The sequence below is a fragment of the Nelusetta ayraudi genome, unplaced genomic scaffold (genome assembly GCF_046127955.1).
Source record: "Nelusetta ayraudi isolate G7.1 ecotype Tasmania unplaced genomic scaffold, CSIRO-AGI_Nayr_v1 ptg000135l, whole genome shotgun sequence".
Lineage (NCBI taxonomy): Eukaryota > Metazoa > Chordata > Actinopteri > Tetraodontiformes > Monacanthidae > Nelusetta > Nelusetta ayraudi.
This window is the reverse complement of record NW_027466185.1, coordinates 1,008,682-1,021,047: the sequence shown is the minus strand read 5'-3', so window position 1 is coordinate 1,021,047 and position 12,366 is coordinate 1,008,682. Positions and strand designations below refer to the sequence as shown.

The 12,366-nt window shown below is 44.2% G+C and overlaps 1 protein-coding gene across 1 annotated transcript in view; it reads left to right on the top strand.

The window, feature by feature from the left end:
• slc2a13a (solute carrier family 2 member 13a) overlaps nucleotides 1-12,366 on the top strand; it is an 84,835-nt gene that overhangs the window by 66,867 nt on the left and 5,602 nt on the right. The window contains exons 6-9 of the mRNA XM_076012095.1: nucleotides 8-128; nucleotides 3,303-3,428; nucleotides 3,515-3,633; nucleotides 8,637-8,789. Coding sequence (XP_075868210.1) covers nucleotides 8-128; nucleotides 3,303-3,428; nucleotides 3,515-3,633; nucleotides 8,637-8,789 — 519 coding nt within the window. The remainder of the gene's footprint in view (nucleotides 1-7; nucleotides 129-3,302; nucleotides 3,429-3,514; nucleotides 3,634-8,636; nucleotides 8,790-12,366) is intronic.

Below are 12,366 nucleotides of genomic sequence, written 5' to 3'. Positions count from 1 at the left end.
CTGACAGGCACATGCTTGAGTCTGAGTCTACTGGCCATCGGCTTCCTGTTGTCCGCCCAGCACAGTCCTTCAGTCACCTTCCACCCAACGGACCCGGCGTTCACCAACTCCACCTGTGCCAAAAACCAGTGAGTCGACAGGATTTGCGACATTAAGTGTGTAATATTTGGAGATTTTGAAGAAGAAACAGCGACATCAAGTGGTTACATTTCAGACTGCAGCGTTTTTCAGTCTCCCTCCTCTCCCATGACCTTCTGTGGGCTGCACACCTAGACCTGGATACCTCGTCTTCCGTCCCCTTTGTCGGTTTATTTGAAGACGTGAGTGCTCACCCTAATTACAAAATGTACTGTCGGCCAGGCTGTGCTTTCTTACGCCCGGTTCACACTGGACGCGGAAGCGCAGCGAAGCGCCGCTGAGCGCTTCAGTTCGGCACCCATGTTAATCAATGTAGTGGTTCACACCAGACGCGAACGGGCGCGCGGCTTGTGGCATTCATTTCAATGGAAGCGGAAGCGCCGCGGAGTGCCAACGAAAACGCGAGCGACTTCCTGTACTTTTGACGAGGATCGCTCGCGCACAAAATAGAGCAGACGCCGAAACAACAAATGCATGCCGCGAGCCGCGCGCCTGTTCGGGTCTAGTGTGAACCACCACATTGATTAACGTGGGCGCCGAATGGAAGCGCTCGGCGCTTCGCTTCCACGTCCAGTGAACTGACGTTAAATGCATGGCGCGATCCGCGAGGGGAGACGCGCGCCTGTTCGGGTCTAGTGTGAACCACCACATTGATTAACGTGGGCGCCGAATGGAAGCGCTCGGTGCTTTGCGGCGCTTCCGCGTCCAGTGTGAACCGGGCGTTATAGAAATATAGCGGTGCAAGACCCTTGATCTTTGCATAGCCTTTTATATATGACAACTTTTCTAATGGCAAGAAAACCAAATTGCTTTTATTGTACTGTGATTATACACTTTTATTAATGTTTTTGTGGGCAGTATATTAAGCTTTTATCAATTTAAAAATCATAAATCAAGCCACTGGACCTTTAAAGTATCTACATTCGAAAGGATTGCATAGGATTGCATTCATCGGATTGGACTGATTGGATTGCATTCATGTAACCCAGTGAGATCCTTTAGTCTCTGAGTTTCCAATCTCGCACCTGCCTTGAAAATCTCCTGTCTGTTTCCAGCCCGTCTTCAGCGTTGTTCAACTGATGAGCAACCTCTCCAAGGCCACTGGAGAGGCTTAGATGTGATCAAAACAGGAAGCAGCTCGAACAAACTGCTCGTTAAAACCGCAGAGGAGCCAGAACAACTCAATTTCTGCTCTGAGTTTGATTGATAACCGGTTTGGCCTTTCAATTTACATGTTTCCCTTCAGCCCCCCCCCCCCACCGGGGTTTATGTGAAATGCCCATTTGTCACAACTTTATCATGGAAATAGATGATAATTAAAATGTAAGTTGACTGTGCAGAAAGTCCATTTGGGGGCCTTTTGAAGAGTGTCTGCATGTTTACTTGATTGGTTGCAAGATTTTTCACACATCCACGGAGAAAGAGTCTTTTTTTTTGTTTGTTTGTTTTTGTCCTTCCGATTTGAGCCTGGAATCGGTGACACAACAGCGCACGTTCCACGGTGGCTAATGGAACAGCGGTTGGGATTGCTTTTTGAAGGCCTGAGTGCTTTTACCACAGCACCACCACCACAGCACCGCACCACAAGGTCAAAAGCTAATTATGAATGGAGCGTCCTCTCATAGTTTTTTTTTCTTTTCTTTTTTTAATGTCTCCGGGTTGAGCTGGGAGCAGGTGTTTGATTGCAGGTTGACTGTATGAACTGAAAGATGACACAATCGTCCGGAAGATACCTGGACATTGGTAGAATAGAACCAATAAAATGTTCCAAAATGTTCTGATACTTTTCGTTCAGAACTTTCTGATGTCACACTGAGATCTCAACCCTGAAAATTCCATCGTTCATCTTGACAAGCTCCAAGCTGAACCTTTTTTCGCTGGTCCAATCGCAGACCTCTTAAAGCCGACGCAACCGGGAAGCTACTGCTAGCCGCTGAGTTGCGACCAAACAGGTCAGCATGGCTGCCCGATTAGTGAGAATTTGATCCAAAGTGGAGAGTATTTCACCATTTAAAGAGCTTCCATAGTGGGAAAAGATGCTTTTGCGTCACTTCTGATGGGCCATAACCAGAATTCAGGGAACCGCAGTGCATCACAGTTCCTCCACGCACATCTAATGTCAGCCATGACAAACTGACTTTTGCTAAACAGCTCAACTGGCAGAGAACAAAATTAAGTAAATTGTGTTTTGAATGGCCCATCCCTTTAAATGTTTCCTATGCCTCTTTCCCAGATTATGCAACATCAATCTGGTGGCTCCCTAAAATTGGCTCATCAGGTCATCAAGCCAGATAATGCTGGTTAATTACAGCCAGCTGTCTATTTACGCCCAATTATTTCTTCTTCTTCCTCTTCTTCCCCTTCCTCTTCTTCTTGCAGCAGTGCCGTCATTCATTTCCTACGCTTTGGGCTCCGTTTGTCCAAATGCACTGTGTTTATTTCGAGTCTTGACGTCAAGCGAAACTGAAGTGTAGAAATTGTGCACATTGAGACAACAATCAGGAGGGAAATACTATACTATCTAAATACTATATTTCAAAAAGCAGTCGCAGCGTAGTTCTTGTTATTACTGTATTTCTCTGGTTGTAGCTGCATGAACGCATTAAGTCAAATTGGCCCTCCCATTTCCCTGCAGTTCAGTCTCTCAGATTCATGTCCTGCCGCACCGGCCTCACCGGCCACATTTCCCTTTGCGTTTTCTTCTCTTCACTGCAGTTTCATCCCTTTTCATTTTAACCCGGCCCGACCTCGACGTGTAACCGGAGCCAGGTTGCTCCTGAACGCTTGCCACCAGGAGTAAATAGTCCGGCCGCGGTGCAGGGCACGACGCCGTGCTGTCTGTCTGAAACTTTTTGTCACACATGTGGATGTACTGGTTATATTAGCAAATGCACTTTTGGTAAATGAAGGCATAGCAAATTGGGGAGATGTAAATTAATTTCATTTGATTCATCCAATTTGGACTAAATTAGAGCCATAATTAGGGCAGGGAATGTTTTTTGGGTTTTTTGGCTTTTTCTTTCTAAATGTTGCAGTTCCAGTTAACGAGACTCCATCGAAGCAGCCTTAGATATGCAAAAGCAAACAGCAACAACGTGACGTTGCCTCCTCCGGTCACTTTAGTTGAAGTCACAGCTAACGACCTTCTCCATCTCCCCCGCCAGGCTGTGTGAGCCCTGCATGCTGGACCCCGGATGCGGCTTCTGCTACAGCGAGAATGGCTCGGCGCTGCTGGCGTCCTCCTGTGTGCCAGTCAATAAGGCCTCCACGGAGCATGCCGCATGGGGCAGGCAAGTAGCTGCAAGCACGGCACCAGACGCCGAAGAGGCTTCAAATTGAAATCCCTTTTTTACAATCCCACCTGCACCCCTCCCAGGTGTTCCAACTCCAGTCTAACGAGAGATCACACCTACTGGGCATACAACTACTGTCCCACCTCCTTCTCCTGGGTCGTCCTGCTCGGGCTGGTGCTCTACTTGGCTGCCTTCGCTCCAGGTGAGGTGTCGCTTGGGTTTTTGTTCCCCCGAGAAATTCAAGCTCCAACAACTCTGAGCCAATTGGTTGTTCAGGACGCAACATCATACAGAAAAGAATCAGTAAATAAATACTGAGGGTGCCAGCGGTGTCACCAGGCAAAAGATACAAACCCTATCTGAGCTCCTCGACACCTTCCCCAATCTGTTTTGGTTAGCCCGACCCCGGTTTGTGTATACCGCTCAGCCTGGCCTAACATGGTGTGGATCACCATGTAGACTGCACACAGAGAGGCAAAAGGCCCTGTTTAAGGCTCACATGAGAAGACGCATATACTGAAAGTTTGCTCATCCCCAGGAAATGTCCCTAAAAGTCCAGTTGTCACAGATCACATGGTTCAACAATAATTTTTCCACCACAGCGTGCACTCGCTAATTGCCATGAGATTAAACACAAGAAATAATGGGCAAATTAAGCGAACTAAGTTTTTTAATCACATTTTAATCGCAAGCCTTTTGTCCCTTCCATTGACCTGTAGTCAGGTCCACACTGCATCTTAGCTGTGTTTATTGTGTGCAATTTAAAAGTAACTGCAAAAAATGTACTGCATTTGACTCACACAGCCTCAGTCACTTACTCACCCTTAATTCTAAGAACTTGCAGTCCATCAACAATCTTCTTAAATTACATGGTTAAAACTAAAAGCTTAAGATCTGTGACACTCATACAAGCAGATGTGAGGCTCTGACAAGCCAAACCTCTCCACTAATTAACCAGCCAACGACACTGCGCATTGAAACACAACTGAACCTCTTTTAGACACAATTTCAGAAAATGTCAATCATATTAAACAATATTATGTTTATGAAAATAATATTAGGTAGATTGTAGTAAATATATCTAATATAATTAAAAATATATTTATATAATAAAAAAAAAAAACCTAAAACAGATTTAGGGTGTTTTTTTTTACTCTCTTTTTGTGTCTCCCAAGACGTTATTCCTCTCCTACAGCATCCATTGCGATCAAGTGCAATTGGTCAATTAGGCAAATTAGACGATGATGTCATTTGGCAATTTCTAGCGACTTTTAGGACAGTCAATAGAGACTTTCCATAGTGAGGAGTTGGCAACAGACTGCAGAGTGCCCAAAGAACATGAACGAAGTAAAACAAAGAAAACAATTGGAAGTTGTTGTTATTTTTACGTTATTATCACTATAGGCGTTTTTCAACTAGCCCTGTGTGGCTAGTGCCAGCCATTCACGGTACAGGACAGCTTGGCTGGAAAACATTTCCATAAGTCTGGCCTGTACCTGACCGTGGGCGGAGTCATGGTTGCAAGGCGAACCGAAGGTCCTTGGACGTTTTTGTGCCTCCTGTGTCCCCAAAACCATGGGATTTACTTTTTGTATTAACCATGGTTTTGTTTTATTTTGTGCAAGACATTTCCATAGGGCTTAGAATGACTTTGTTTAATACTGTTGACTTGTATCAAAACACTGTCCTAGAAGAGAAAATGTCGACACTGAAACGATCACTTGAGTCTCACAGTCGTTTATTATTAGACTTAGAATATCCGCACAACTTAAGTCCACACAAAGCACAAAACAGCAACAGCTCAATCCGACCGGTGTTAACAAGCTAGCAGCAAAAAACCGCTCTGTTCAGAACAGCCCGTTTTAGGGCCTGTCACTTTTATGTTAATGAACTTCATCTGGCCACGCCCTTCTCTCTCGAAGGGGCTGTGGCTTCGGCTCCGGTAGCCATGTGCTAATGTTGTGAATGCAAAGCGACTCGGTCATGGCTAGCAGAAGCAGTGTTGTGCAACCGTACCAGTTTGAGCCAGAGTCTGACCCAGAGGGAGAGGCTTCGGCAGAAATACGGACTCAGCGACTGCAGCAGGACATTTCAGAGTGGTAAGATACAAATACTGTGCGTCTTTATATTTTAAAGTTTTTACTTTGTGTGTTGATACAGTTACTTATACGTTAGCTCATGCTAACGGCTTCGTCGCCGCTGTCTCGTTAGTACTTCAAGCTCTTCTGGTGAATGAGTATTTTTCTAAACAGTGCAGTAACGTTATACTTATCTCTCCTCCGTATATTCTTCAAGTCTACTGATAAAAAAAAGAAAAGAAAAAAAGGGCTGTTAATAACCCCAGCAAATACTCAGACTGCTACCAGCGTAATGCTAAAACTAAAAGGATACTTAACTATCAAACTATGTAACTAGGCAAAAACTATATATATAAAGTCTTGCAACGTTTTCAGCAGAGCTGTCTTAACATAAAAATGAACAGCTTTTTTTTCCTAGGTATTTTGAATGTACTTTTTTTTTCGTCTGTATCCACAATATGTCATTGTCAAAATTTTTGGGCAGTTCCATGTTGCTTAAAACGCCACTGTTCTCCATCTCAACATTAGACAAATGTCACAAGTCTTATCCAACTCTGCTTGTGTTGGCAACTTTCATTCAGGTGAAATTATAACTTTTTTTCTTTTGACAGGTGCTCCTGTGGAAACTGTAACACCATGCCCACGGAGCAGGAAAATGTATGCTGCTGGGGCTTGTGGAAATGCCTGATTACCGACCCGTATCGTACCGAGATGTTACCTAGGGCGCCTAAGGAAAAACACCTTTAGACAGAGTTTTTAAATGCTGGATGGCTAAAGGAATCGTTTCCTGGGTGATCTCTCTCTCCTCATGACCTTTAATCAGATCATGCGACACACCAAGAAATTATCTTTTTTGTTACTTTCAGGTCAGAGATTTTATTATAAAAGACATATGTTTGCTTGCTGTTATGAATCTCACACAGATAGAGAAACAAGTACTTCTCTCTCAGGGCAAGGCTGCCATTAGAACCTTTACCTTTTACCTTTCAAATTATTGTGTTACTGATATATATCAGAAAAGACTACCGTATTTTCCGCACTATAAGGCGCACTTAAAAGTCTTGTTTTTTTCAAAAAACAACAGTGCGCCTCATAATCCGGAGCGCCTCATATATGGATTGATTCTGGTTGTGCTTGCTGACGTCGAAGCGATTTTGAGAGGTACACGGCGCTCTGTCAAAGTGTTTTACCGTAGTACGACTTAGGTAAATTACAAAGCCGCACCGCTCGCAGCATTACGGCTATCGCGGAGTAATACATAACCCCTGTTTTACACCAGAAGCGTCAGCAGAGCGTCAGCAGAGCGTCAGCAGAGCGTCCGCGTCGACGCAGTGAAACGCGGCCACTAAAGTCAATGAGCAGGTTTACACCAGGCGCAGAGCGGCCGCGTTTCAGAAGCGTCCCAGAAGCAGTAAAACGCGAGCCGCTGGAAAAGAACGCCAGAATTTATTCTTTGACGCTTGCCGCGTCCCTCCTGCGTCAATCGTAGCAGGTGGGATCGTTCCGACAGGAAATCAATGGTGTAAAAACACGGTGGATCCGGTTGATTTTCATCATAACACACAATGTGCTGGATTTTGTATTTATATGTGCTGTACTTTACTGTGAAACATCAACGTGACGCATCGGCTTCAACACTGTTCAGGTCGGCCGTCAAACAAAAACCGATTTCACTTTGAATCTCAAACTATGATGAACAAAATGCATCTATACTTTAAATACCTGCATTTTGTATGATGCCAGGAGTTCGCGTTATTATTTTTTTTCTTTTTTACACACATCGATACTTCGAGACACTGTCCCAACGCGAAAACTACCTGGGTTGTCGCGCGATCTTGCAATCCTCGCATGAACCGATCGAGACGCTCTGCTCGTAAAACGCGTCCTGTGTGGGAGGGTGCTGGAGCGTGAGCAGAGCGTCAACGCGGTCGCTCTATCGCGTAGATGAAGTGAGACAGTGTTCAGGAGTCCGGCGGTGCTGTAGAATCAAGCACTGATGGAACGTAATCGAACACCTTCCGAACCGTGGTAGAGAACCTCCAGTGGATTTCAATGCGCGTTGGTAACATATTTCTAGCGGTATCATTCTGTTTTTTATTTGTTACACACAAGTTTTAGAGTTACTGTGAACGCAGTTAATAAAGTCTGACGGACTTATCTCTGATTCTTTTGTTTCGCTTAATGCGCCTTATAATGCGGTGCGCCTTATATATGGAAACAGTTTTAAAATATGTCATTCATTGAAGGTGCGCCTTATAGTGCGGAAAATACGGTACATGATTGAGAGGGCACAGAACAATAATGGTATATATGCCTCTGGACTTTCTCACTTGTCCTCTGCACTCCAAAACTAATGCCTTTGAAAGAACATGTAAATATTTCTTGACTATGTTAATGTAATGTTTCTGTTGTGCTGATGAGAGCATTTGTATTAAAAAACAGTATTAATTAATTTTATTTAGTTGTTTTTTTCCCCCTTGTGTAGCTTCCACTGTATTGCACTCCAGGTTGCATAATATACTTGTCACATTCACCCAGAACTGATTAGTTTGGGTTTTTGCATTGCTATATCTAGCTAGTTTTTGTTGTTGTAGTTGTTGTATGGTACTGTTGTTTTGTCTGGTCCTGTCTTTTGTATATTTGTCATTATCAAATTTCTGCTCACATTTAACCCCCATTTTGACCCCTTTAACCTTGATCAATTTTGATGAAATTCGGGAAGCATGTCAAGACTGATGAACAATTTTTTTTAAAGTGCAAAATGACAACTCTAGGTGTTCCATAGCACCACCTACAGGCAAAAATGTCGTAAATGAATTCCTGCAAACCCCCAAAACTTGCTCCAAAGTTCATCAAATTTCATTCAGGTATTAAATTTATGGTTATGAAAAATTAATTTGATAGGCCAAATAACGCCACCTGTAGCATATCAAGGTCAACAAGGTTTACCAGGGGTCGCAGGTATCTGAAGGGGTCAGAAGGCATTGGAGGGAGTGGGAGGCGTCAGGAGGCCTCAGCATGTGTCGGGGTGCGTTGGCGGGTGTCGGGGGGCTGGTCACAATGACCGGGCTCAGCCCCATCAACGCTGCTTGCAGTTTTAATTATTTTTATTTTTTTCGCCTGTCAGGGATGGGCCCCATGCCTTGGACCATCAACTCGGAAATCTACCCTCTGTGGGCAAGGAGCACGGGAAACGCATGTGCGGCCGGAGTCAACTGGACCTTCAACGTGCTGGTGTCACTCACCTTCCTGCACCTGGCGCAGTACCTCACCTATTACGGTCGGTGTTTGTGTGTGTGTGTGTGTGTGTGTGTGTGTGTGTGTGTGTGTGTCACAACAGGTTAATCTCAGCCAATCAGGCGTGTCGGACCTCATCCCTTTCACTTGGCTGTGACACGATGCTCCCAAGGCAGCACTTGCGCAGTAGCATCTTATGTCACAAATGAGCCCAAGATGTCTTTCTTTCTTTTCTTTCTTTCTTTCTTTCTTTGTTAACGCCGCAGCTCAGCACAGCAGCTCCCTCCTCAGACAGGAAGGAAGTGACATTTCCACCCGGGATAAGCGGTCTGATCGATCCGTCAGGGTGTAATTTGTGGAGCCGTTCTGAGCTTAGAGCAGTGATGGTGATTGATCGCAGACGCTCATCCGCTTTGGGATAATTTGCCGAGAAGCTGCGTAATGATGTTGTCATAGAAATGGGCGAAGGCACCGAGAGCAATGCGCATGTGGGCTTTTTAGGGCTTCAGATGTCGTTGGAGGGGAAATAGAGATCATAGTCATGAGGAAAAGCTTGTAGAAAAGCTTGTCTTCGGGTCCACCGTCTTCTTGGCCTGTGGCTAATGCATAGATCGCAAACTTTGGCTCACGAGGCAATGCTAAATGACTACGAGAGCTGGCCCACCGGTATTATACAGCACATGTACATACTGCTAATACTACAAATCCCAGAATGCTCTGCTGGTATTTTGGCAGACTATTTACTTTAACAGACTACAAGTAACATTTTTTTTTTTTTTTAATGCACTCTTTCTTGCTGGTCTAAAGCATTGGCTTAAATTGGTTCACATTCAGTGAAGGATATTATTATTACTTAATTGGTTTATTGTTGTTATTTTATTTTTAGATTTATTATCAGCCTGTGGAAAAGGTTATTGTTAAAATTTAAATCAGAAGCCTGCAAATAAAAAATGGGCAGTGGCTAGCTCTGCGTAAGCTAAGCTAGAATGGAGAAGTAAGGGCAATTTCCCTCCACAAGCCTGGGGGCCACCTTGTGCAAATGACACCATCCCCTCAGTATTGTCACCTAGAACATCCTGACCCTCAACCCTCCAAGCCATACCCCCTTTCTCCCCGCTGAACTTACCCGCCTCAACACCTCCATCACTGGCCGGGCAGTGATGAGACAGTCATCGGGCAATACAGACTTTTGGGGAGCGGCCATGGCACCCATCGCACCGAGGGCGTCACACTGGTTATCCACCACCGGTTTGCCTCCTCTATTGTCTCATGGAAGCCAATGGGGCCACGGCTCCTTATTTGCCCGTCTCAAGCACAGGTAACTAAATAACCCCAGGTGACCTACTTCCTGTGATCACAAAAAAAAAAATAATAATAATAATAGCACAATATAACAACCAAAGCTAACCCAACGTGGCCTTTGTCTAGATGTTTAATAGTTAAATCAGCTATCCATTTTTCTGTCACTTTTGAGATCGCAGGGAAAATGCTGATTGGCCTGTAATTGATCATATCAGAACTAGAGCCGGATTTAAAAATTGGTGTCACTGTTGCCATTTTCCATGCGGATGGGATTGAACTTTGTTTAATTGACATGTTTACTAGATGTGTGATTGGTTTTAATATAGATTGTAAATTTGTTTTTAAAAAGTTTGTGTTCCACCCAAATACATCCTTGGCTTTGGAGCTTTTAAAAGGTCTGATGATTTTTGGATCTGGATTATGCCGATGATGTTGTCCTCCTTAGCTCAATACTAGACACATTGGTTGATGCTCTTGCCATTCTTGGTGAAGAAGCTTCACCACTAAACCTCACAAATGATGAGGTATATGCCAGAGCCGGCACCCCTCTCCTAGTCACAACGACCATCAAAAGAGGCAGGATGCGCCTGCTGGACAATGTGGTGCACCTGGATGAACGGGTCCTGGCCAAGCAAGTCCTGTTGGCAGCTTCCCGTCCACCTCCTTGGGGCTGGAGCCGCCCCTGACTGAGCTGGGTGTCTCATGTCACAGAAACACATCCCCTGGCTGACTTCATCACCACTGGAGCCAACCGCCACATCTTTAGTCGTCTTGTATCAACGGTCACCTGATGTGGCCACGACCGCTCTATGTCTATGTATGCCAAGGCATTGGCTTTAATGGTTGCACATTCAATGAAGGATATTATTCTAACTTAATTCTGGACTGAGCCCCGGCGATAGACCAGCTCTGAAGTCAGAGCAGGTCATCGCAAGGCGATAGACCAGGGGCCCGTTGCACGAAAATAGGATAAGGGATTAAGCAGGGATATGTTGGTCATCCTGGATGAATTTATCCGTGATCCGGTTGTACAAAAGTAGGATAGGTGGAAGAGCAACATGTTATGGTATAAGTTACCATGGAATTTATTCTGTGGAGTGAACCTGCTCCAGACCAGGCTAAATTCTCGGATCTATTTAATCTCACCCTGTATTTCAGTAAACAATCACCACCAACGGAAACCAATCGTTATTCCACTCAACACTGCACATTGTTATCACATTCAACTAGACTCACTGGCATTATTTCAAAAATTGGTATTGTTTGACGGTTCAGATAATGTTGCAATCTTTTGATAAGTTCTAACATTTAGCGTTGGACTTTAGCGCGATCTGCAAACAGACGTATTTTGATCAAGTCTTCCTCTGTGTGTGTGTGTGTGTGTGTGTGTGTGTGTGTGTGTGTGTGTGTGTGTGTGTGTGTGTTTAATCTCTCTCGCACTCTGATACAATGTACTGACAAATATAACATACAAATATGATCGAATTTGTCATTCGGTTTTTATTTTGAAATTAGTTTATTTTGAAAATTCACCGGATTTTCTCGTTTTTATTGAGCGACTTCCTGTACTATTGACGAGGATCGGTCGCGGCTCGCGCACAAAATAGAGCAGACGCCGAAACAACAAATGCATGCCGCGAGCCGCGTGCCTGTTCGCGTCTAGTGTGAACCACCACATTGATTCACGTGAGCGCCGAATGGAAGCTTTGCGGCGCTTCCGCGTCCAGTGTGAACGGGGCGTAGTGGATCCAACCGGTCCCGAAAAACCCTCTGTCTTCTCAAGGCTCTCCTAACCACAAGAGCTTCTTCATCCACAACGTCTTGCAAAAATGGGCACGCCATTGTTAGAGCAGGAAGAAACTGACAATTTGGGTCCTTTATGTAGGCCATTGGTCCGTTTCACTTAACGTGAAACACCTTTACAACCTCAAGCCACACAAGCTGCAACTGGTTTGTTTATTGTGGTACCTTTTTTATTTTTTTTTTGCAATTTAATGTCATTATGATACAGACTACCTTCAAGAATAAATAATTCAACTGTTCCCTCTACTCACTTTATATTAGCATTAAGTGTTTTAATATTTTTTAGAAATTGCATTTGAGGGTACATTAAGCAACTTTCTATTAACCTTATTAATGATGCCAGTGTTTCAACTTCCAACCAATCTCAACACTAAGGTAATCTCTTTGTAGGCAAACAAACACACCATTATAGTTCAATTGAATTTCATTTCTGGGTCAAGGCCTGTCTTGTTCTTTGAGTTGGGGGAGGAAAGAAGAAAAATAATTATTACATTTGTGTCTCAAATGTAGTTAGC